General features: G+C 49.0%; 6 protein-coding genes across 6 annotated transcripts; 3 read left to right on the top strand and 3 right to left on the bottom strand.

Annotated features, from left to right (window-relative positions):
• Window positions 1-677: 677 nt before the first annotated feature.
• JR316_0003893 (UDP-galactose transporter) lies at window positions 678-2,578 on the bottom strand (the record flags this gene model as incomplete). Its single annotated transcript, XM_047889663.1, has 2 exons — window positions 678-2,370; window positions 2,430-2,578. The coding sequence occupies 2 exons, from the start codon at window positions 2,576-2,578 to the stop codon at window positions 678-680; spliced, it is 1,842 nt and encodes a 613-aa protein (XP_047752037.1).
• Window positions 2,579-6,196: 3,618 nt separating this feature from the next.
• JR316_0003892 (uncharacterized protein) lies at window positions 6,197-10,304 on the top strand (the record flags this gene model as incomplete). The annotated part of the gene is made up of 4 exons (XM_047889662.1): window positions 6,197-6,229; window positions 6,296-9,406; window positions 9,460-10,052; window positions 10,109-10,304. The coding sequence occupies 4 exons, from the start codon at window positions 6,197-6,199 to the stop codon at window positions 10,302-10,304; spliced, it is 3,933 nt and encodes a 1,310-aa protein (XP_047752036.1).
• A 1,059-nt stretch (window positions 10,305-11,363) lies between these two features.
• JR316_0003891 (uncharacterized protein) lies at window positions 11,364-13,118 on the top strand (the record flags this gene model as incomplete). The annotated part of the gene is made up of 1 exon (XM_047889661.1): window positions 11,364-13,118. One exon carries the CDS (start codon window positions 11,364-11,366, stop codon window positions 13,116-13,118), a length of 1,755 nt encoding a protein of 584 aa, XP_047752035.1.
• A 105-nt stretch (window positions 13,119-13,223) lies between these two features.
• On the bottom strand, window positions 13,224-14,915 carry JR316_0003890 (Putative epoxide hydrolase; the record flags this gene model as incomplete). The annotated part of the gene is made up of 8 exons (XM_047889660.1): window positions 13,224-13,401; window positions 13,454-13,583; window positions 13,694-13,953; window positions 14,013-14,098; window positions 14,151-14,179; window positions 14,238-14,280; window positions 14,348-14,505; window positions 14,564-14,915. 8 exons carry the CDS (start codon window positions 14,913-14,915, stop codon window positions 13,224-13,226), a joined length of 1,236 nt encoding a protein of 411 aa, XP_047752034.1.
• Window positions 14,916-16,851: 1,936 nt separating this feature from the next.
• Window positions 16,852-18,008, top strand: JR316_0003889 (uncharacterized protein; the record flags this gene model as incomplete). The annotated part of the gene is made up of 4 exons (XM_047889659.1): window positions 16,852-17,027; window positions 17,080-17,168; window positions 17,220-17,316; window positions 17,369-18,008. 4 exons carry the CDS (start codon window positions 16,852-16,854, stop codon window positions 18,006-18,008), a joined length of 1,002 nt encoding a protein of 333 aa, XP_047752033.1.
• Window positions 18,009-21,541: 3,533 nt separating this feature from the next.
• Window positions 21,542-22,813, bottom strand: JR316_0003888 (uncharacterized protein; the record flags this gene model as incomplete). The annotated part of the gene is made up of 1 exon (XM_047889658.1): window positions 21,542-22,813. The coding sequence occupies one exon, from the start codon at window positions 22,811-22,813 to the stop codon at window positions 21,542-21,544; it is 1,272 nt and encodes a 423-aa protein (XP_047752032.1).
• Window positions 22,814-24,096: the final 1,283 nt, after the last annotated feature.

The raw sequence follows: 24,096 nt of genomic DNA, 5'->3' as shown, positions 1-24,096 counted from the left end.
ACGTCGGAATCCCTCTCCCTCTCCCTCTCTTCTTGCCAGGCTGGCTGAAAAAAAGAACACAGACACAGACAAACAGACACACATGTGTCCCGTACGAGAGACTCCGCGGCTAGATCCCATGCGCATCCGTCATCGTCATCGTCATCGTCACAGCCGGCGTCAAAGCGTCAAAGCGTTATAGCGCGCTGGTGCTCGTGTTGGTGCTCGTGATCCTATATTCCCTCCCCGGTCTTCCCTCTCCGCGCGCATCCCCACACCCGCACACCCGCATATCCTGTCTATGCCCACGCCCACGTTTAAAATCCAAATCCACGTACGTCCACGGCTTTCTATCCCACCACGCACCACTCTCCACACTCCATCTACAACACCCCACAAATCCACCCAAACCAAGCAACATACTAAACCCGACCAAAAAAAAAAAAAAAAAGAAAAGCCAATCCAACCCGAACCCGAACCCGAACCCGAACCCAATGCAATCCAAAATCTAATTCCACACACGCGCGCCAAAAAAAAGAAAGAAAAAAAAAAGCATCCACCCATTCCCCAACCCCAACCTCACCTACCCACACGCACTCACAACCCACACCCACCCACACAACCCACACCAGCCTCAAAACCCCTACACAACCTAACCCACACCCTCAAAACCTCAAAACCACAACCCACACAAACACTCACGACCCGCCCCTCCCAAACCTCACCGGCCCCGGACTAGGCGGCCTCGACCCAACCCTCGACGCAGGCCTCGACGAATACGGCGTATTATAATAGCTCCCCACCGCACTCGTCTCATCATGCACGAGCTCGCCGCTTTCCGCCAGCCCTAGCTCGCCCCTTCCTCCTCCTCCTGCCCCTCCTCCACCAATACCACTGCCTATACTCCCTCCTACTCCAGCTATACTCCCCTGCCCCGACGTCGGACTCGTGTTCCCCGCCCCAGCAGACGCCGCAACCGAACCAATACTCGCACTCAAAAGCGCGCTCAAGCTCGCGGTGCTACTATTCCTACTACTCCCCGCACCCCCGAACCCCCCGCTCTTCCTGCGCATAAACGAGCCCACACCCAGACCACCTAACACACCGCTCGTCCCGTTCCCGTTCACACCCGTGTTGGGGTCGGGGGTGCCGGGGTAATAAGGCGACGCGGAGCCGGAGGACGGGGGCGAGGCGTCGTTGAGTACGATTGAGAAGAGCGATTTTTCTTTACCGCCGCCAAGGACGGGCGACGAGTCGAGAGAAGACGACGCGGAGGGTTGGTCTTGGTAGTAGTGTTTTTGTTGTAGCGCTATCGAACCTGCACCCGCAGCGGCAGCGGCAGCCGACGCCGACGAAGACGAGGAGGACGAAGAGGAAGAGGAAGAAGAAGGCTGGTTATACATCCACGTCGCACCAAGCACCGTCCCCGCCCCAATCACAAAGCTCGGCGTAATCCTAAAATCAAACAACGCCACACTCGCCAGGAACGAAAACACAATCGACAAGCTCGTCGCGAACCCTTTCAAAATATTATCCGAATACTTGATCACAACAGCCGTGACGAGCCCGCCCGCGACCTGAATGCCGACCGTCGCCCACGCCCACGCGCCAAAGTGGCGGAACAGATCGTGCACGAAGCCCTGCGAGTTCGGCGGGCGCGCGGTGTACAGCGCCGGGAGGAGCGCGGGGATCAGGGAGAAGAGGGAGAGCTGCACGTTGCGCACCCAGAGATCGGCTTTGGAGCCCTTGAGGACCATCTCAAAGTAGACGCCTGCGAGGCCGGATGTGAAGCATGCGGCTGTGACGGCGCCGAAGCCCTTGAGCGGGTTCATGACGTGGTGGAACTCGTGTGCGCTGCCTACGGCCGTAGGCTTGTGTGCTGTCGCGGCGTTTTGGATCTGGACGATGCCGACGCCAATAGCGAGGAAGAAGAGCGAGAGCCATTTTGCTGGCGAGAGCTTTTTGCGGAGGAGGGCGACGCTGAATGCGGCGGTGGTAAGGATTTTCATCTGGTAGGTGACCTGGAAGGACGCGACGGGGAGGTTGGCGATAGCGACGAACTGGAGGGAGTTTTGGACGACGTAGAGGATGGCGGGGATGCTGAGCTTCCAGCAGTCTGGGGAGAAGACTTCGCGGCAGAGGTGGGTGAAAGCGTGGGCCCAGAGCATGGGGGATGAGAGCGGCTTGCGGCGAGTCAGGGGGTGCTGGTGCAGCGGTTGTGTAAGTAGCGGAGAGCGTAGGAGGGCAATGAGGAAGGAAATAGAGCCTTTGAGGATCTCGTTGAGCAGGACGGCGGAGGCGGGTGAGTAGGCGAGGGACGGGGGGATAGAGACGCGCGAGTAGTGCATGACAATGGACAGGGCGGCGTTTTGGACGGCGAGGGTGACGAGTCTGCAGAGGATATATGTTAGAATAGATAGACATTGGATAAAAACAGGAGGTGGACTGACGAAACGTATTTCAAAGGCATGCCGCATATAGTTGGGACCTGCTGCTGCTGGAGGTGCTGCAACTGCTGCTGCTGCAAGAGCTGCTGCTGGCTCTGCATTGACGGCGCATCGTACTTGTCGAGTGGGTACCCCGCGGCAGTGGAGGTCATGGAGAGAGACAGAGAGGAAGGGGAAGAGGGCAGGAGGGGCGAATGGCGGGGCGTCGGGGCGCGACTGGACACGGCGCTCGGTGCCAGCGAGGAGGACGAGCGGACTGTCGGGGGCGGACGGTGGTGCATAGCTGGCGGGGGATTAGGGTGTTGGTGATGAGAAAAAGGGAGCGCCGGGGATTGTCCGGTGTGCTAGGGGGTGTAAAGGAGGCGTGGTTGGTGTTCGTCGCCGTCGTCGTCGTCGTGGGGAGCGGCGGAGAGGAGGGGGAGTCGGTCGGGGGAGGGACGAGAGGGACGGTGGTGGTGGTGGTGATGAGACCAAGAGTGAGACTTCGGCTGAGGTTGGCGAGGAGGGGCGTTGCCCATACGGACACTTTGCTTTTTTTTCTTCTTTCCTTCTGCGTCCTTCTGATGGCGAGTGTTTGCAATTTCGTTATTTCAACTATTGCACCGAATAACACCGTTTATCTCTCTACTCTATTAAAATCAATGCAAATGAAGATGAAAAAAAAAAAGTCGGCTCATTGGAAGGGTTATGTAACTAGTTTACCACACCTATACTAGTCCCTTTTTGTGTACAACCCAGCCCGCCCACCGTGTCTGTCAATGCTATCCCACCCAGCATAGCGTCTTCCACATCAACTCGACTCTAAACCAAACCCGAAAGAGGGGAACGCCAGAATATCATCACAGCGCGGTTTTCGCTGGGTTAGCTGAAATATGTCTTACTTTAGACTCTAATCTAGAGCAGCTGCCTTGAAAGTGTCTGAAAGCGCGTGGCGTGAAAGGTTAATCCGTTTCTCCATATCCCATACATCTCACGTCCATGATCCACGCTACGCTCAGAAACACTGAACCGTAACGGCTGCATCTCCCCAATTCGCACGATGTAGCCTGTTTTACGGCACCGTGCTTTGCTTCTCTTTCACTCCCACTTGACCTGCTGCAAAAGGCAAAAAAGACGTACGCGACGGAGATAGTACTACGCGCGAAGCGGCTCGACTAGACTTTTGCTTTCTACGATGTTATTCAACCTTTGATTTTTGAGAAGCACGTTAACGAGATGCGCTGTCGTCATCGTCCCACTACCACCACTCCTCCTGTCCCCCATCTTCAACCCACCCTTATAATACGCACACGCATACATACTACATAGCACCCAACTGCGCCTGAGCGTCCATTCCCTATAATCACGCTATGTAGCAGCCATCAACGATCAAAGATCCCTACAAATCGCAATTCGCAACATATCGTGATTCGTCAGATCCTCGCGTGCGCTGCACAAGCAGGAAGCAGTACGCAGGAAGCACATGGCGGCCGCGGGAGCAAAGGTTCGAATATATGTCTTCAGTGTTCACATATAACATTTACTTATGTTTACCATGTCTATATAGTATTATGTGGGATTAAGGAGCCTGTAGTGTAACATCACGAACCGGTATCACACGTGCGGGGGTGGGCTCTTTTGCCCTTCCTAGCCTTTCCTAGCCTTGGCTTTCGACTCCCATGATCATAATCATGATTCAAGACAATCGCTCAGCACATCCAAGCACATCCAGCACTCGCACTCGCACTCGTACTCGGCATTATCCCATTTGGACAGTGCGGCATTTCCGCGAACGACGACGACGACGACGACGACGACAAGGTACGACTGAAAATCATGAGAGTAGCTTGAGGCCGCCAGCGCTCTTTGGAGCTAAATTTCCGAGTCGAGGCGGAGGAAACTGGATTCACACGATGCGATGCGATGCGATGCGATGCAGTTCATCGATGTGTCTGGCTAGCTATCTTCAATCCAATCTTCATTCTTCTATATTATAATCGTGGGTCGTCATCGTGGGTTGCGAGATCGTGGGGGTAGTAGCGGACAGCAACAGCGACAGCGACAGCGCCTGGAGGTTGACCTGACCTGACTGTGCTCGCAGATCGTGGATAAGGATCGTGGATAAGGATAAAGACTACCGCACGCTCATGGTCGTCATCATAGTGGTCCCATGGGCTACAAGTACACCGATAGCCCCTTGATATTATCTCGCTTTCCTATAGTACTTAGCTGACGAGAAACTTCTTAGGTTCTCAGGTTTTCAGGTTTTCAGGTTCTCAGGTGCTCAGTGCCCAGTGCTAGTGCTCAGCGCTCAGGTGCTCAGTTCCCAGTGCTCAGTGCTAGTGCTCGCCTCCGATCCAATATCCAATCCGACTGTAGATCTGGAGAAGAGAGGGCGCTGGTTGGGTTGATGCTACGACTCGGATGGTCAGTTTGATATGATGCTTTGTGTGATTGGTTTCACCTTTGCTTTTTTTTTTTGTTCTGGTTCTGGTTCTGGTTCTGGTGCTGTTTGTGTTTGTGATTTTGTTTGTCTTCACGTTCTCGTTTCTCGTTTCTCGTTTATCTATGGTATGCATCCCATCTGCATTACAGCGCCATAAACTACACACCACATCCAATCTCTCTTGTTCTCCTTCTCACCCACAGCTAACAGCTCACAGCTCAGCGCTCCTCCGAGTCATATCTCGCCAAACACTGCACACACCACCACACACATACACATGCACATACACCCATCTCTCAGGAGACGATCTGCAATATTCCAAAAAACGATGCTCTCGCAGGCCAAATGATCATGACTGTCATTCAGTTATTATCCAATAGTGACACACATGACATCGTTCATTTTATGGCTCGAGGTCTCGTTTGACGGCATTGTCACATCTTGGGCCTGAGAGATGGATCGTACGTGTCAGTATGACTCAACGGTGTGGTGTGTGTATAGGTATAGTATTATAGGTGCTACTACTATCAGGGTCCTGGAGTTCTGGAGTTAGGGAATTAGGGACATTGCGTACTGTAGAAATCTAAAAATCGTTAAATGATGTATCGAGGTCGATTGAGGTTCGAGTAATGAGTAGTAGATTAATTAATCATAATGTCGATGGTCCGAGTCCAGTGTACAGTACTATGTGGCCATTGCGTGTTATTACGAATGAGCGGATAGTATTTTTTTGTTCGTTTGCGTGCGGAATTCAATTTTGAATCGAGCGGCGACGTTGAGCGGGACCCCTCCACGAACTCGCGACGCGACGCGCTTTAAAAGAGATCACGAGATCAGTGAGACCCCTGTCTATGGTCGCATTTCATTTTCAAGTGGCTGTGCTGCGCGCCTTATACTTAAGAACGTTTTGCGAAAGACCATCGGACTCATATTCTGTATCTCTCTATACTATACCTCCGATCGCCTAATTTTCTGGGTTAAACGCCTGAGTATTAGGACCGCAAGCACGCACTGCCCAACTGAACATGTGTTCAGATTCAGAAAATTCAAAGAATGCTGTACCCAAGCTGTACGGAGCTGGAGCCTGGGTACCTTGTCCAGCATTTATTCGCCCCGTATATGTGTGCTTATGCTGGTATGCCATGCATACATTAGCCCTCTTACCCATAACACTGCCAGGTCATTGGCGTGTATACGGGATTTTATTAGCTTAAATTTGGATGCTGTACCCCAAGCTGTACGGGGGATGCTACGGGTACGAGGAGATGGCTAAGAAGGGGTGTACTTGAGTCCTTCCTTTCTCTTGTGAAAAGGTAGATTGAACGAAACAGTGACTTTTTTCAACATGGATTATTCGAACGTTCTTAAAGGGTGCCCAGTGAGTTTTTTTGCTAAAATCTACGCTTCTATCCTTTTATGCGCGCTTATGCTTTGGATGATGTAGCATCCCAGTCAAATTACAGAGACTACAGCGTCACCTCTCCTCCCCATCTCAGAAGCCGAAGCCCCAAACAACGAAGCAGCCGCAGCAGCAGAAGCCCGCATCGAATCCACAGTGGCCCTACTATCAACCTGCAAATCCCACCTACCCTTCACAAAGCTCGACAGCGCCGTGCACCTGTTCCCCCAAATCCACGAGCAGCGCCCGCTGGCGCAAGATGCGCTAGACGACCTTGCGGCTGCGCTGACTGTGCGCTTTCTGTGCGCTGGGCGGGTTGAGGATTGGGATGAGATGATGGGGCTTCGCGTTGAGAGATTGTTGTATGTGTTGAGTAGCCCAGCTGGGCCGGAGGGTGAAGATGGCGTGGGTGATACTCCGGACACGGACACGGACACGGACACGGACACTGACCTGGGGCGTTTCGCCCAGAGAATGTTGGCGGAGTTCGACGAATCGATACCCTCTGACGCGCTGCACGATTTAATACACACCCTACAACCCCAACTTCGAATTCTCAATGCGGACGTACCGAGCCCGAGCTACGTCGCAGCGCTGTGCGCACTCTCCGATGCTCAGTATATGGCGTACCGCGCCTCGGGCGACGCGTCCTGCCTATCGGATGCCGTCTCGAATCTGAAAGACGCGTTTACGCACATCCACGCGCACGGCGCACAGAGTGTGGCGCGCAATATAGACCTTGAGGCGCTCGAAGCGCGTATCCCGGCATTGGCGCTCGAGCAACTCACATCCGACGACGAGTTCAGCCTCGAAGAGGGGTTCACGCGTGCCTTGCGCGCGCGCGGTGGCACAGATGCCACTACGCCGCGGCCTGACGATTTTCGGTATGTCATGCGATGCGCGGAGGTGTTTGACCGTGCAAAGAGGCGCATGCGCGAGTTTGAAGCGAGTGGTAGCAGGCAGGAGCTTGATGGTGCTATCTCGCTGCACCGCGAGGCGTTGGAGATGCGATCGTTCCCGCACCCTTATCGCCCCGAGTCGCTGGAGGAGCTGGGGAAAGCTCTAACGACTAGGTTCAACGAGAGCGGCGAAGCGAGCGACCTCGAAGAAGCGATCAAGCTTTTCAGAGAGGCGTTGCATGCCAGCTCGGCGTTTTTCTCTGAACGTTCCGATCGGGGGGAGTTGGCGTATAACCTTGGAACGGCACTTGCGAAGCGGTTTGTGGAGGGAGGCGCGGCGGATGATCTGGACGAAGCAGTTTGCTTGTTCCGACAGTCGTTGGACTCGAGGCCTGCCCCGCACCCCTCGCGACACTGGTCGCTTTTCGGCCTTGCGAATGTCCTGTCCATGCAAGGCCAGCTGACAGGGAAACATGCGCTTTTGGACGAAGCCGTCGATCTCCAGCGCGAAGCCCTCCGAGAGCTGGGCCCGGCACCCGGCCGCGACCACGATCGCGAACGCACCACTCTGCTCAGCGGACTCGGAAACGCGCTTTGGTTTCGGGCGCGGTACGCCGCCAGCCAGCGGTCTGATGTGGACGAGGCTATCTTGGTGTTCAGGCAGTGCGTAGACCTGTTCGATGCGAACGACCTGCACCGGTACGCTGCGATCAACCACTTTGCGATGGCACTCGTTGGTCGGTTCGAGCTGCTCGGCAAGGCGGGCGATTTGGACGACGCTATATTCTGGCAGAAACAATGTGTAGAATATTTGGAGAGGGTGCGAAATCCTCAACGTCACGGTATACTCGGTAATCTTGCGAATATGCTCGCTTTGAGACATCAGCGAGGGCATGGGGGTGACCTTGACGAAGCAATCTCGTTGCAGAGGCGCGTCCTAAATCTGGAGGGTCGACGACACGCCAATACCCTGAATAATCTTGGCAACTTGCTTTCGACAAAGTTTACGGAGTGTAATGACGTTGCTGATTTGGAGGAGTCTATCGCACTGCATCGGCATGCTCTGGCTCTGCGCCCCCCACCTTTTTCAGATCGATATACTTCGCTCGTCAACCTGGCAATAGCAGTCTCGAAGCGTTTTGAATGTAACGGAAATGAGGATGATTTTCAAGAGGTCGTTGCACTGTACAGGGAGGCTATTTCGCTTCTTCCTGCAAAACATCAAAAGTTGTTTGGGTCTTACCACAATCTGGCAAAGGCCTACTGTACAGCATACTCCAAGTTTAATAAAAATGAGCTATTAGAACAGGCTATGGATGCTTTCTCTGTAGCACTCCAGATCCCGTCTTTGTCACCTACCCAGCGGCTTCTTGTTGCCCAATCATGGGCATTTGCCGCAGATGAGTACCACCATCCGACAGTACTCGGTGCCTACGATACTTTATTGCAAGTCGCACGGGAAAGGGCCTCTCTCAGCCTCGATATCGAATCACGCCAGCAATCCTTGAGTGCCGGAGGTGATAGCCTGGCCCGCAAGGCTGCGCTGTGCGCTATCCGGCTTCACGATTATGGCAAGGCCATCGAATACTTGGAGGCCGGACGCGCAGTTGTTTGGTCCCAGGTCCTACATCTCCGCACGCCCCTCGACCGACTGCTTGAAGAGGCACCTGATCTCGGAGAAAGGCTGCGCGACATTTCATCCAAACTCGAAGTTGCGTCTCACCGGGACACGTTCGCTGTACCTACGGACAACAAGCGACATATTATGCTGGAGAAGCAGGAACGTGAATTGGATGCATTGACTGCGGAGTGGCATAGCTTGATTGACCAGGTCCGGGGTATTAACGGCTTTGAAGACTTTCTGCTGCCTCCTCGGTTGTCTGTCCTTCGAGGGGCAACAAGTAGAGGGCCAGTTGTTTTTCTCATCCCAGCTTACGAGCAAAGTCATTGCTTGATTATGACAGCCACGGATGTCCATCAAATACAACTACCAGCTTTACCTGTGATAGAGTTACTCAAAATGAAGGAACTTTTGCATGCAGCATCCACTCAAGAGACTCTGCTGCGTTCGTCAATCGAACATATCCAAGGAGATTTATCATTTTTTCACGAAAACATTGTAGCGCAACCTGATGTTGCTGAAGAAAGAGCAACCAGACGTGCTGGCGCATTACGCTCGGACGATATATTCAAATATATCCTCAGAGTTCTATGGAATGAATTGGTGAAGCCTGTCCTCGGGGTGCTTGGTATCACGGTAATTTTTATTTTATTGAAGGGATTGTCGTCATTACTGATGCATGTTTTCAGGCCTCGGCTGAGAGACCCACAATACGATGGTGTCCGACTGATTTATTCACTTTCCTTCCCATCCACGCTGCAGGAAATTATGATTCCAAAGAGGGTTCGGAGAGCATCTCGGACTACGTCATATCGACCTATACACCCACAATCGAAAGACTTCTCACCAGCAATCATATATCTAACCAAGAATCATTCCACATGCTAGCAGTGGTTGATACCAAACGGCTGTCGTGTGCCTCTGAAGAACTTGATAAAATCAAAGCACGGGTTCCGAATGACCACTTGGTCCAACTGGGCGCTTCGAAAGACTCGCCTTCTAATGTAAAAACCATACTATCCCATCTATCCACTGCGTCTATTGTTCATTTTGCCTGTCATGGTACCCAAGATAGAAACAAACCACTGCAGAGTGGGCTGCTCGTGGACGACGGACTGCTGACGATCTCGAAAATCATGCAGCAGCAAAAGTTGAACGGATCTCTTGCATTCCTCTGTGCTTGCGAGACGGCTATGGGAGACGAAAATCTTCCGGACGAAGCGATGAGTTTGGGTGCAAGCTTGTTATTTTCCGGATTCCGCAGCGTTATTGCGACAATGTGGTATGTTCATCGGTTAGTTTTTATGTTACCTTGCTGATCTGGTAGCGCATCCACAGGAATATCCAGGATAGGGACGGCCCTATTTTCGCAGATGCTTTTTACGAGGAATTGTTCAAAGGTTCCGATGGACTACCTATGGACTATCCTGATGTCAACAAATCTATTCAAGCTTTCGACTTCGCGGTGCAGAAACTGAGGAGTAAGGGGGCCGCATTTCGATACTGGGTTCCATTCGTGCATCTTGGTCAGTGATCGCATAGAAATGTGACTCTCAAATACAGTATTACTACAATTCAATGTACCTTTGACTATGCAATTATACCTCCACATCTTTCTAATCAATGGGCCAACCCATGCAATCAAGAGCACTGATGCATACAAACCATCTAATTCATTCGTTCTATGAAGGGTAAAGTTAGCAACTTTGGACTGAGGGTTAATGTATAGTTAAATGCAAATAAATAAAATCACAAAAGTCAGCAATCACTCGGAATGTCTCGGCCTCGCCTTTACTTCTCCATCCACACCCTCCATCTGCCCCGTGCATTCCTCTGGCCCGCGTGAAGGGAGCCGAGGCCAGAGACTCGATGCCCGCTCCCGTGTCAATAAAGAAGGGAATGCAGGATCCGTCACCCGATTGTTCTACTCCGCGAAGATGTAGTCCAAAAGGACGCGAACGGGGTGTGTTCCTTTACTAGTTTTTTCGTCATTGACATCCGGTGTGCATGGGCGAAGAAGAGGCTGGTAAATGATTTAATTTGAAGGTAGACTCACCACAACTATTTGAGATCACCACATCCGGTATCCTTCGGCTTTGTGTGCAATCAGCTCAAGAATCGATGGTAGCAAGTAGAGAAGTTGTATTTGCATGGGTACCTAGAACAAAGGAATAGCGATATAACAAAGGGAAAACAGAGTTTGTAGCAAAGCTCCAGGTGATCCTGCGTCCTGGCCCCTCAACCAGAGGGAGGAGCAATCAGCAAAGATTGTTTTTGAGAATACTCTCGCGAGAACGAGTTACTCTCCGACGTTTGTCTGGACCATCTTTCCTTCAACTGAACGTACAAGTACGTCCTGTCTGCTCGAAGCGGAGGATAGATAGTAATTTGGACGCCGTGGTTGTAAAGAAAAGGGGAAAAAAACGCGATCAGGCCGTGTTTTATACCCAAACGCGACCCCGGAACATGCCGGCTAAAATGTTCAAACCCCGCGCTGCGCTGGAAAAGTTTGGGTCGGTGCAGTAAATAATATCAAAGACCAGTGCCCGTTGTCCTCGTCGCCGACGCGTACGACGACGGCTAGACCGCCCCAATGTCGGCTATAACTGCCTCGAAATGCGTACCAAAGGTTATTCCCCCGTCTTCACCCTTTGGTGAGCTGCTCAGGCGCTCTCGCTTCGCATCCTTCGACCCCGCTATCCGACAAACCTACTCTGCACCTCCCTCATACACCCATCGCGGAAATTGGGGTCTCAAGCGTCCCATAGCCAACCGTAGCAAGCGCGGTGCCATCGTTCTCCGAAACTTTGAAGAACATGCCCAGTATATCGAGTGGGACCGAGCAGACCACCAGGTCAAAGTTATCAAGTCCGTGGAGGAGCTGAACACGACGCCTGGTCTTGTCCCGCAGACCTCTTGGTTCATTGGCCTCGGTCAGGCAGCTACAATAAAGGCCACTGGTTTTGACTCTGATTTCTGTCCTGGAGAGTCACCCAAGTTCCATAGATTCCGCGACGAACGTTACAAAGATGAGGCTCCTCCGTCTCCTCCTGTAGACCAAGCAGATTGGAGTGGGATCCTTCCCTCAACCGAAAAATCCACTGCTGTAAACTTAGAGTCTCTGGGTCGAGCTGGGAAAGGGAACTATGGTGCCAAAGCCACCGTACAACGTAAACAGCCACGTCGCGACGACGAGAGCCTCCTTCAACCCAACATCAACGCCATGACGCCTGTTGAATTCAAGCGATATCTGGAGCATCTCCGCAAGCTCAGACCCAAATTTATCAAATATCTCAGACAGCAACTGGAGAAGGATCACGCGCAGGAGGTAGCGGCGAAGAAAAAAGCAGAGAAAGACGCCCAGGACGGAAAGGCAGTGGAAGTGCCAAAGGAAAACCGAATGAGCACCGTCGACCCTAATACCCTCTCGGATGCGGAGCTAGTTCTCAAACTCGGACATGAAGCGACCACGAAGTATCTTCACATGGCGTTCCTTGGACGCTACAACGAAGATCAGACCTACAAAACCACGCTAAAAACGAAGAGCGTAGAGGCTGCTGCTGCTTTGGCGAACAAGCCTGGTCGCATTCGCAAACAGCCCCATAAGCTTGGAGGGCTCGTATATGCCATGCCTACAGAGCTTGAGTCGCTCTTCACCTGTAAACCACAACCCGGACTCGTCCTCCAGGATACTTCCGCCCAGAGCCAAAAAGACCTGGAAGGCGACTTCCTAGCTACTCTCGGTCCTCTAACCGTCAGACTTCCCAAAGCAAAGTCTGGCACTGACACCCGACCACTCTATAGTCCTTTTGTCACCGAACCTGTCCAGGGCATCCAGGCGCCGCGTATACGAGACCCCGACCGTCCAGGCAAATTTATCCCCGATACACGAAAGAGTGAGAGACTCTTGCGGCCCGTGTCTATCCAGGTCGAGGAGACTCCTATCGTCGTGGGAGAGGGTGCGACGAACAAGCCACTCGCGCGCACGCGCCTGCGCACCGTTGTCGCCGTTGACGGCTCAATGTCACAAATGTATCGAACGAACCCATTCTTCCCCGGTACTTTGGAATACAGTGCCCAGCTGCCACCAACAAACCGCGTCATTAGGACATCCCTTACCCAGCAATACTTATCCAAGACAAGGTTGGGCAAACTCCCCGCACAGCTACCCTCCACCTCCACACCCAACATGCAGGCGTCGCAAAGCACTTTAGATTCATTGCAGGGACTTTTGAAGCAAGGAAGTACAAAAAAGAAAATTGATTTTAGACCCAGTGGAAGCGCAGCTTCCAAAACCGAGCCTGAGGCACAGGCAACCGAGGCGGTTGATGAGGCGAAAACCACGTAGCACTTCACGAATGAAACATTGCTAGAAACTACTCATAATATAATCATTTTCTTCATCAAATATTACTTTGGGACATAAAAGTAGCCTAAAGTTGGAACTGGGATTTCATAGTCTACTTAGGGCCTTGTAGCCGGTCTTTCCCTTGACAATGCCCTCGGCAATACCACCCTTTCCGAACATTCTTCGTAAGTCCTGCACTAGCTCGTTCGGTTTTTCATGGGCAGCGAAATGACCGCCTGAATCATGCTCAGCTTCAAACTTTCTGTACGGTGTCCTAGTCCATCTGTGAAGTTATGTCAAATTTGCTGTGAAATGGTCGAGACTGATAAACGCACTTTCGGGGTAAGTTGTGTAGTTCTTTGGGAAAGAACGAAGCACCAGCAGGTATCGTAGGTGGTTTGGGACGGTCTGTATCAGTTTCATGATGGAATTCGTAGTAAATTCTCAGCGAAGCCGCAGGACCAGCTGACGAGAACCAATAAATCGATATCCATGTTAAAACTGCTCGCCGCGGCAGATTGAAAGTGCTTCAATAAATACAATCGAAAGGTAAAAGTGGTGAATCTAACGCTTACCTTCATCGTCATCCCATGGATAGTTATCGGTCCAGTTAACCAGCTTTTCGTAGATCCAAGCTAAGAGGCCTACGGGGGAGTCAGCGAGGCTGTACCCAAGAGTCTGTGGTTGCGTGGAATGTTCTTGAGCATAGCCGTGCCCTTCTTTAATAAACCAAGCTGTTCTCTCCAGTCCAGCCTTCTCAGCCGGGGTATAAGAAGAAATTCGACCAGACAGATAAAGCCATGGATGCGAAAACAAGGTGGGGGGGTTGCGTATGCTGCAAATTATCTTAAAATGAGCGTGGATATCTATTTTGCATAGATCAGTAGTACTGACAGCGAAGTGTCCAAGGGTAAAGGAAAGTTCGTATGCCATGCTTTGCAATGTGTGCCACCATAGAGGCTAGCAATTCTTTGGCAAATCTAAGAGAGTGTGGTCAAATAGAAATTTACGTGGAAATCAACAGTAACACACCCTTGAACCCCAATCGCCTCCTTGGGCAACTACGAAGATCCCACGTTAGAAAGTGGTGCTCTGTTGCCTTGATTCTGATATATTTACCATATTCTTTGTATCCCAATGACAACATGAGCTTGTGCCCCACCTGATGATAGATAATTACATCACATTGATATAGGACAAGACGGATACGGAGGTATATAAATACGCACCTCTGCAAACTGATTTATCTTGAACCCTTTCTTTTTGGGCGCTTCCGAGAAGCCATATCCAGGAAGGCTAAAGGCCACAACGTGGAAGCTAGGCTGCCCAGCAATTTCCTGGGTTAACAAAGGCAGGATCTTGCGTACTTCAACGAAGCTCCCTGGCCCTGATTCAGTGGGTAATAAGAACAGAATCTCGTTTGTCCAGCGACACGGCACACGTACAGCCGTGAACAAACAAGAGGGGGATAGCGTTCTCAACTTCGCTCTTCTTATGCACGAAATGGACTTTGAGGGATCCGAAGCCTTCCACGTCGATGCTCCCCTGGAACTGGGGCAGTTCGTCATTCAACTGTTTTTCGTGCGTTCTCCAGTCATATCCGGACTTCCAGCGCGCGACAAGTCGTTGAATGTCTCCAAGGGGCACGCCATAGTCGCGGCCCGCGTTCTCGAGCTCATCGGGAAGCCTGACCAAGGCAAGCTTCTTGTTCAGGTGTTCGATTTGATCATCCGAAACTTGTATCTTGAAAGGAATTATAGAAGTGGAATCTTGCGTAGGATTAGCAGCGGTCGCCATTTTGCTGATCAATGTTCCTCAATATGATTTCAAGTGTCTGGAAATGAGAATGAAGTGGTGGCCCGTTGGTTCTTAAATATCTCTTCGTGTCTATTGAGATTCGCTGCCCCACACTTTAGCGTTGGTGAGAATTCGGTGACTAAGAAAACTGACAAAGATTGCATGGTTAGCTTGAAAAATCGTCATCCAATGTCACAGGAAAAAGCGATTAGTGGAGCGGGACGGTGTTACCGGACTCAACGCCGCGAGTATGATGTATGATTGGCGCTGAACGGGGAATGCCCAGTCTTCAAGGACGTCGCTGAAACATAGTATTTGAAGACTCACAGGCACCGGCCGCATATCAAGGTGAAATCTCCTCCGTGCATATACGCACTCGGCGATTGGTTGAACAAAATCCATGCCTGTGTACTTGATCTATTATTAGACAACCCAAAGCGCGGAGTTCAAATACTATTTCCACGAATTTGTTACCATTATTACCTCTAAGCGGCCGTTTAAACATAATAATGATTCCTACTTTACAGTTATGCAGTATAGATGACAAGACATGACCAGATTGTTATAATTCTGGCAGCTGAATGATGTGGTGGATATAATGACAATATCATCATGATATTCCAATGATAATGTGGCGGTCAGCATTTCATCACATTATAACACACTGTCTGTATGATCATCACTGATAATTTGAAATCAGTGAGATTTTCACCAGATATGGCATCATAACGCCCAAATAATTATGGCAATACGCTACAGGTAATGTATTTGCTGTCGTATTTTCCCAGAATCCCTGATGATGTATCATTCATCCTCTAACGTTTCGTCAATTACTCAAAGAGATTGAGAGTCGACTCACTAGCTTGACCGGAATAATAATCTAATGAGTGTCCTCTAAGTATCAGTTACTGGCCAGCGAATCTCCCTGAGAGTCTCCGAATCACCAATCCCCAGCCCCATTGATATTTAAAGGTACTGTTAGTGGATATTTCTAGGTATTAATGATGAATCTGCTTCAGCGCGTCTCCTTTGGCATACTAATTTACAGTTGCTCCAATATTTCTGAGCGTTGACAGACATTGGCCCTGAACCCGGCTATTAGTACACACTGTGAGCCTGATGTTATATATTCCCGTATCCCGTTCGTTGTACATCGGAAAGCATCATAACTTTATGAAAATGTTTATAACACTGCGGTAAGTTCTCCTTTACGTTACAGACGGATTAGTACTGAATTCTCGATTACTAGTAGAGTACTCAACTCGAGACGAGTCGGACCCAATTTGGACCAAACCTTGCCAAACTTAAAAAACAATGTCGGCGAGGTGTGTCCGGATTCTTCGTTCTTATTATTCATACACGTCAAAATCTGTTACGAGCGTTGTCGGCTGCTAGGATACCCTGGGGACGCGCAGGTAGAGAACAAGGCCTGGCGATCCAAAATTAGAACGTCGCCGAGAGCGCCTATTGTTCAAATGCGTGTCACGTGACAACAAACAACAATGAGAATTCGGCTACGCATTGTTCTTCAAACTCTCTGTTCCTCTGGCTGGACATTGTCCAAGTATTTGGCCTCGTATCAACGCACAAACTCAATAAGAATGGATACAGCCTCATGCCGTACTGCGACGGGCCTTCTTATAAACTGGGTATTATTTTCTTGGTGTTATTTATTATCCCTCTTTCCCAACGCTCTCTTCCTAGATTCACGACTTGACGTCGGTGCTGGGCCACCTCTTTCCTTTCCACTACTTACGACTACACAGATAGCTAGACTTCTAACGAGCACCCTACACCAACTAAACCGCCGAGGTTCGGACCACAACATCCAACAACAACTATCCCATCTCCAAATTCAACTATATACCTAGAGTTACAATGCTTCCTCCTCGTGCCAGTAAGTCCCCTCTTGCAACTTTGCTGGAAAAAAATTCTAATGGAATCAGTGCTTTTTATGGGCTTGAACGCCGTCCGAGTGCTTAGCTTGATTTCCCTCATTTTGGTGTTCGCAAGCACCATCGTGGTTATGGTCACCAATATCAAAGCTGTCAACGCCTTCGAGGCAAATAAGGGTTCAGACAACTCAACTATGCTTAACTGCGATTATATCGAGTACGTTTCTATACATGCAAATTTTACGTCACTAACCTTCTATTTATTGTAGAGGAAGCACAGTCCCAAATCAGCCTGCTGGAGTTTTCTGGGCCGTCGTTGCCAGTCTTTTGATTCTTTTCCAGACTATTATCTTGTTCCGTAAGTTGCATTTTTCAACTCAAAACAATCTTTTTATATCATTATTCCTAGTTTCTGAATGTACATGGCCAATGAAATTCTTCGACAAATACTTCCCTGTTCTCGGTACAAACTTTGGGTTAGGACCTCTAGGCATTTTCCAAGCCTTGTATGCATTCCTGTTTCGTTTCCATTATATGATATCTTACCCTCATTCATAGGATTTCCACGCAAATACTCTCCCACCACGTTGATGACTTCACCCTTGTATCCGCCTTCTTCTTGTTTGCCATCGCCTGCATCAACATGCTCCTTGGACTCATCTTCCGCGAGAAAGCCAAGTCGAAACGATCCATCACATCCTGGCGGGCAGAATCCAAAGGAGTTCTTCCTACTTCTGTAGACAACCGTCCCGTGTTTGTCAGCGCCTCTCCATACGTCGTCTCTCGTTCATTTTCACAAAATGAGAAGGCACCAACCAACGTCTACACCACTTTCCCGTACCCTCAAGGACAGCCCCAGCCAAACGTTGTGATGGTCCACCAGGAAACCACCACGGATGCAGCATCCTACAAGAGCGCCGAGAAGGTCGGTTACGGCTTCGGACGCCAGGGTGAGAAGGCTGCCGGACTGCGTGGATTTATCCTGCAAAAGCCTGAGGAATCTCTCCCTCGCTATGTGACCCCTTCCCTTCCGTCTCAGGCTTCACTCTCCCGTAGTGCATCGACTGTGTCTGGGTCCTCGAGCTTCTACGTGCCTGAGCGCCCAAATATGCCACCTACACCCCGTCGTGAAAGCACTGCGGAGTCCGAAGTCATCAGCTCGCCCCCGACTTTCAAGTCAAGTCGTACCGCCCTCTAAACAGTGACTCCTCCGCCTGGAGCTGGAGTCACGCTCATTGCATTCAGAAGAAGATAATATACTTCAACACGAACGCCAACTATGAACATGGAAATCTTCCTATCACGCAGTTCCTTTCTCGGACCCAACGCTCATTCTTGCACTCGCTCTTTTCGTCACTTTAAGCATTCTCTACAATCTAGCAATCCACCCTCTTAATCCCTGCTTCGTGCAGTCGGACATGGACATCTATCCCATTATCCCTGTATTCACTAATTACGCTCTCGCATTCCAAAAAAGACTCTCTCATCACCACTGTACCTACCATACTCATTGTAGCAATAGTAAATTCGATTCTGCTTTTAACAAAATACTAATCCAATACGGACCGCATGAAGTAAACGGTAAAACGTTAACGTATCGGCACATCCATCACTGAAATCTGTGTTTTTTTAAATTAGACCTCGACTGACCAACTCGACGAAGTCATAAAAATAAATTCCAACATTTAGGCGGTTGTGACCCACGGGGTTCAACAAGACATGTTCAAAACGACATTCACGCCAACTAGAATGGCTGTATCGTCAATTGGTCTCGCGCAGTCATTCTCTCCAATGGCATCGAATCAAGACCATACGTTCGACCCCATCGAATAACCAAAATTTTTTACCCTTGACAAATGAAAGTATCAGAGAATACACGCCAATTTGTTGAGCTGCTTCTCAAATTATTATTTGAGCGCTTCTTGATGGAGGCTGAAAGACGAAAAAAGCAAGAACTATCTTCATTTCCCCGTTGAAAGAGTAGTCGAAGGTCAGAGTTTTGAATTTTCTAGGACCGCCAGCTAGATCACGCGACTGATATTCAACTGCAAATGCACCCCCTTGATAAGTTGACTCCTTGCTTGACCATAGCGCCAACATAACACAACTACACTCACTTACTCTCTTGTAATATTGGAGATGCGCGCATACCCGGATGTCTCCTACGGCCTTCAATATCTCCTCTGGCCACCCATATATGATTTGTGCTTGGTGTGATGGACTTGGGATGACAAAAAAGTTTTTTGCCACATACCCAGCGTACACCAACAATTCGTCTGTGCGCTGATAGAATGTTACTCCCTGGGAGTATGCGATACATATAAAAGTCATCATGCATTGAATCGGAATTCACTATACTTTCCGCCATGACCATGGAGAACGTTTGCGAAACCAATGCTGTGGAACTGGTCGCTACTCAACATAGCAAGATCACCAATATCAACTTGTACTCCGGTCGCGCTGAGATCACCCGCCTTTTCGAAATTTCCGTAAAAGCAGGGCGAAATAAGGTCGTCATAAGTGGTCTCCCTCAAGCATTTCAAGAAGATTCTCTCAGGTATGCCATACCATTACTGCGCGGCCTTCCCAATTTTCCCGACAATGTTGTTTGTTCTACAGGGTAGAAGGTCTAGGAAACGCGTCTATCCATGATGTTATCGTCGAAAAAACTACAAGTTCTCCCTTCGGGGGAAACACGATGACACCAGCTGAAAGCGAACTAAGAAAACAGCGCAGAGTCATAGAAAAGGCCCTAGAAAGTGCCGAGAAATCCCGTGCTACTCTAAATAACTATCTGAATACGATTAGCGCCAATGATTTCAACATTCCTCGCTTGGAGGCAACACTTGATGGCTATATGACTCTGAGTCGGAAGGTCGACGAACAGATCCTGGATCTCGAGAAGGACTTGGCAGATGTTATGGCCAAAATCAAAGAAGAGCAGCTTTCCAACCACGCAACTTCTGCACCTAACCAATCTTGGAAGGTATCCATCGATGTTCATGGTCAAGTTGAAGAAATTATCACCATACGCCTCGTATACGGTACGGCGCTCTGAATTTTTCTTTTCGTTAACATATACGGACACTCAACAAGTCCATTGTCATTCAAAGCCGTTAATCAAGTTGATTGGACTGCGAGTTATGATATTCGAGTCAATACCTTATCCAAGGAAAAGGTGGCAACGATTTTGTACAAAGCGAGCATTATTCAAAGTACAGGGGAGGTAAGTGAACGTGTGCATGCTATTCTTTTTATGATGCTGAATTGCTTCAAGTCTTGGGAAAATGTTCCTCTCAAGCTGGAGACCATGACACCCTCTTTTGGAGTGACACCTCCCGTACTCCATCCCTGGTATGTCAAACCTTACCAGGTTCAACCATCTCGGCCTCTTGTCCCTATGGCAGGGGTACCAATGGCCGCCGCCATGTCTGCTCAACCAACTGTTATCTATGCGCCTTCAGGACGTTCCCGCTCCCGCTCCCGCTCCCGTTCCAGGAGGCGAATGTCGTCTCCTCCGCCTGTAATTATAGCACAACCTGTTATGATCCCAACTTCCAATAAAGGAAGCCTCGCTGCTACATTCCAGATTGCCGGCCTTGTCAGTATTCCAAGTGATGGGACGAGACACAATGTTCCTGTTGCTCAGCTGGACTTGGAGGCAGTATTGACATGGTATACAATCCCAGCTAAGGATGCAAGGGTTTATCTAAAGGTGCGTTGCTTTCGTATCTTCTGGTCAAAAGTCCTTACTGGTGTTGTTCCTAGGCTAAAATAAATAATAATTCCAAATATACATTCGTACCAGGAAATGCAAATATCTACGTTGATGGTAGCTTCATTGCTACCACTCGTATTCCTTCAGCAAGTCCTCAGGAAGAGTTTGAATGTTTGCTTGGGTAAGAAATACAGCTATGTATCTGACTTTCTCTCTAAACGGCCGACCTTTCAGATTGGATTCGTCTATTCGAGTCACATATCATTCCCGCGAGAAGAAATCGGGGAAAACTGGCTTCTATTCCAAAAGCTCCAACCAATTATTCACGCAGAGGATCAGTATATTCAATTCTAGGACTATTCCCGTTCAAAATCTCAGGGTAATCGATCATGTACCAGTCTCCGAAGACGAGAGAATCGAGGTCAAACTACTTAATCCCAATCTCATTCTTCCTTCGACCAGCAGCACAAACACCTTATCACTGAAGAATGCTGATACTTTCGTGGCAAAGAGCGTAAAGGTTGCTGATAACGTTTTGGCACAGTGGGATAGCGCTGATGAACCGGACAAGGACCCAAACTCAATTGGCAAAGATGGAAAAATCAATTGGATTGTATCCATTCCTCCCCAGAAGACAGTTTCTATTATTTTACAGTTTGACGTCAACTACCCAGAGAGCCTTGTAGTTACCGGTATATAACACCGCAACCGCACTGTTAAGTTCATGCCGTTATATATATGGTTACCTGAACCGAGTGGGACGAACTTTAAAGGCATCCAAAACCCATGTACCTGTCCTGTTCTTATACCAATGCAACACTGGGGTCCTGCGGCTTGTCAGATTGACTTCCCTCAACGATGGATAGCTCCGAGAAATGGTGGCAAAGATAGACCTTGCAATAGAGAAGGTATATTCCTGTGTTGGTTTCGTCTGCTCAGAAAACCGACAGTCATTATTGGAAAATTTCCAGCAACGTAGGTTCAGCACTTCCAAATGGACTGGCAATGGGAATTTATGTACAGCTATCCAATGCATTGCTCTCTGCGACAATATTGAGCTTTTGGTTATCGTAATGTGGGTACTTGTTACGCACCATAAAATCCTCGTGTCGTTTGAACTGTGCCAGGTATTGGTATTCGTGATGGCTTATCATTTCCCTATCCGTATAACCAATGAGGTCAACGTCGTCGACTGTCACTTCAAGGGTTTCGTCAAAAGGATCACCAAGTATTCTTGGCCCGCCATTGACGCCAATGCTCAAAGACAGAGAGGAGATATAGGGAGCATGAAGGACGACGGATTCGAGAATATCAACCTCCATAACGTCATCGCCGTAGTCATCATTGAACTCCAGATGTGTCAGTCGGAGACTTGGGTCTGTACGCAAAAGATCAGCAAGTACAATTTTTGATTCTCTAGGTAGCATAGAAGGCGGTAAAATTGTCGCAGGAGGCAATTTCGAAATTGCAAGTCTTTTAACTGGTCGCCTTGGAACGATCGTCATAATAGGTACGTCGTTCCCAGAGAAGGATGTCAAACGCTTCAAAGCGGATGTTGGTAGTGGAGGGGGACGGGGAATTTCGATCCAAGGTTCATCGTGGCGTACAGCAAAACCAAGGTGGATAGATTCAAGACTCGAGGCAGATATAAAAAAAGGGACAAGCGCTGCAAACTGGTGCTGACGCAGCCTTAGATGGATGGATTTGAGAAGAGTACAGTTGTTCTGAGCCATCAACGATTTCGTTATTTTAGGCGTATACGCGTTAGAAAATACTATCAACTCCTCGAGACGTTGGCCGCAGAAGACATCGAGAGTGGTAGCGGCTTTGTTCGGATTGTAGTCATGGGTACTGTATATTTCAAGCTTCCGAACCTGTACACGCACCCCTTTCGGTAGTTTATGCACGCCGAATTCGGCTGGCGATATGTCTAGTTCATCGAGGTTGGGTAAAGCAGATAAGGCAACCATTATCTCTTTATCCACATTCTTGTTTCCAGAGATGTGCACGACACGCAGGTTGGGAAAACTGGGGAGTATCTTGAGACAGGTGTCGATAAAGCGAGGGTAAAGGATTTTCATAGCCGCACTATCCTCATCTGTTGCCCTGCGAGTGATTTTGTGATCGTAGCTGAGAGTCAATATGCGAACCAGATTTGCATGCGCACTTTCTGAAAGGGCAGTCGATCTTTCTAAGCGTTCAAGTTGTCTGCTATACCACCTGGGATGTCTCGGATCGGTCGATATCAAAAGTTTTGAATGTTTAAAGACCAGGGGGAGGCACATGTCGCGAAAAAATGTGCATGTTTGAAGCATACTTCGATGTTCGTTGGTCTCTACGTAACTAAAGCACTCGGACCAGATTTCTGTGGCCACTTTTTCTACCACCGAAAAAGGGGTACTGGTCAGCATGTTATATCTGTAGTAACAAGAAGATTAGTCGAGATGGACAAAAGTAAGAAGGATAGGAAAACTTGGACATTGAAGAACTTGAAGGTCAAGGTCTCTGTTAGAGTTACAGTTGACTTTTTCATAATGCATAACGTCATAATGCATATTTCTCATAATGCATGACTTTTGGGCTTGCATCACGTAGGGAAGCAGGGAATTGGCATCCATATTGCATATTGCATAATGCATGGGCTTGAGATGCAAATATGCATTATGACAATGGGTATAAACAGAGATTTTCTGCACATTTTGGTAGTAAAGGCCGACATCAAGCTAATCATAAAATTTATTGGGTGCATTAACGCACTATCTACACAATGTTGAGCCCTTCAGAGAACAATTTCACCCGTTTTCCCACATTATGGTTCACTATTTCTTCCCAATGCAAAAAAATACAGAAAAAATACTCAAGTCACGTGAGAAGCCAGCTCCATATAACCGGCAAATGCAAAACAAAAATTGTACCAAAGATGTACCAAAAACTTCATCCAGCTTAGCTGCAGCAAAATCACGGTTAAATTTGACAGTTGCTGACTGGCTGCTTGTCTTTGATTTTGGCAAAAAGCACCCATTACTATTCCAAGGTAAGATACTTGCTCATTTTAAAAATAGGAAAGAGGATCCACTACTTTTAATCAATCTACACTTTCAAGAAAGCTAGCAAAGAGCCACAAGATCAACACACAAGCAAATTCCTATCCCAATACATTGTCTACAAAGCGAATGAGAGTCGTGGATTACCATTCATGTCACACATTTGGCTGGGGTCACACCTCAGTCACAATGCGTGACTATCTTCGTATTGCATAATTGTCATAATGCATAGCTTTTGGTAATCTCGGCTCCAGATGTTCGGGTAGGTAGGAAAGCAGTTTTTCGGACCCTAAAAAGGATGCCTGCCGTCCCCCGGCCGCCTCCAAGGCCCTGAAACTTGAAGACTCCGGGGGGACTCACCGCTCCCTCACAGATACGAATAATCGACCCAGCGCTTTCGCTGAGTGAAGATCTCCCTGGTCCGGGTAACTTAGAGCCTGAGGTTTTACAGGTTTTTGTGGTTTGACGTAACTCTATGCCTTCCTTGCCTTCCTTTAGCAGGAGGCTCCCGGGGACCAAGCAAT

This window comes from Psilocybe cubensis, chromosome 3 (assembly GCF_017499595.1).
Source record: "Psilocybe cubensis strain MGC-MH-2018 chromosome 3, whole genome shotgun sequence".
NCBI classification, from domain to species: domain Eukaryota; kingdom Fungi; phylum Basidiomycota; class Agaricomycetes; order Agaricales; family Agrocybaceae; genus Psilocybe; species Psilocybe cubensis.
This window is presented reverse-complemented; position numbering and strand designations above follow the sequence as displayed.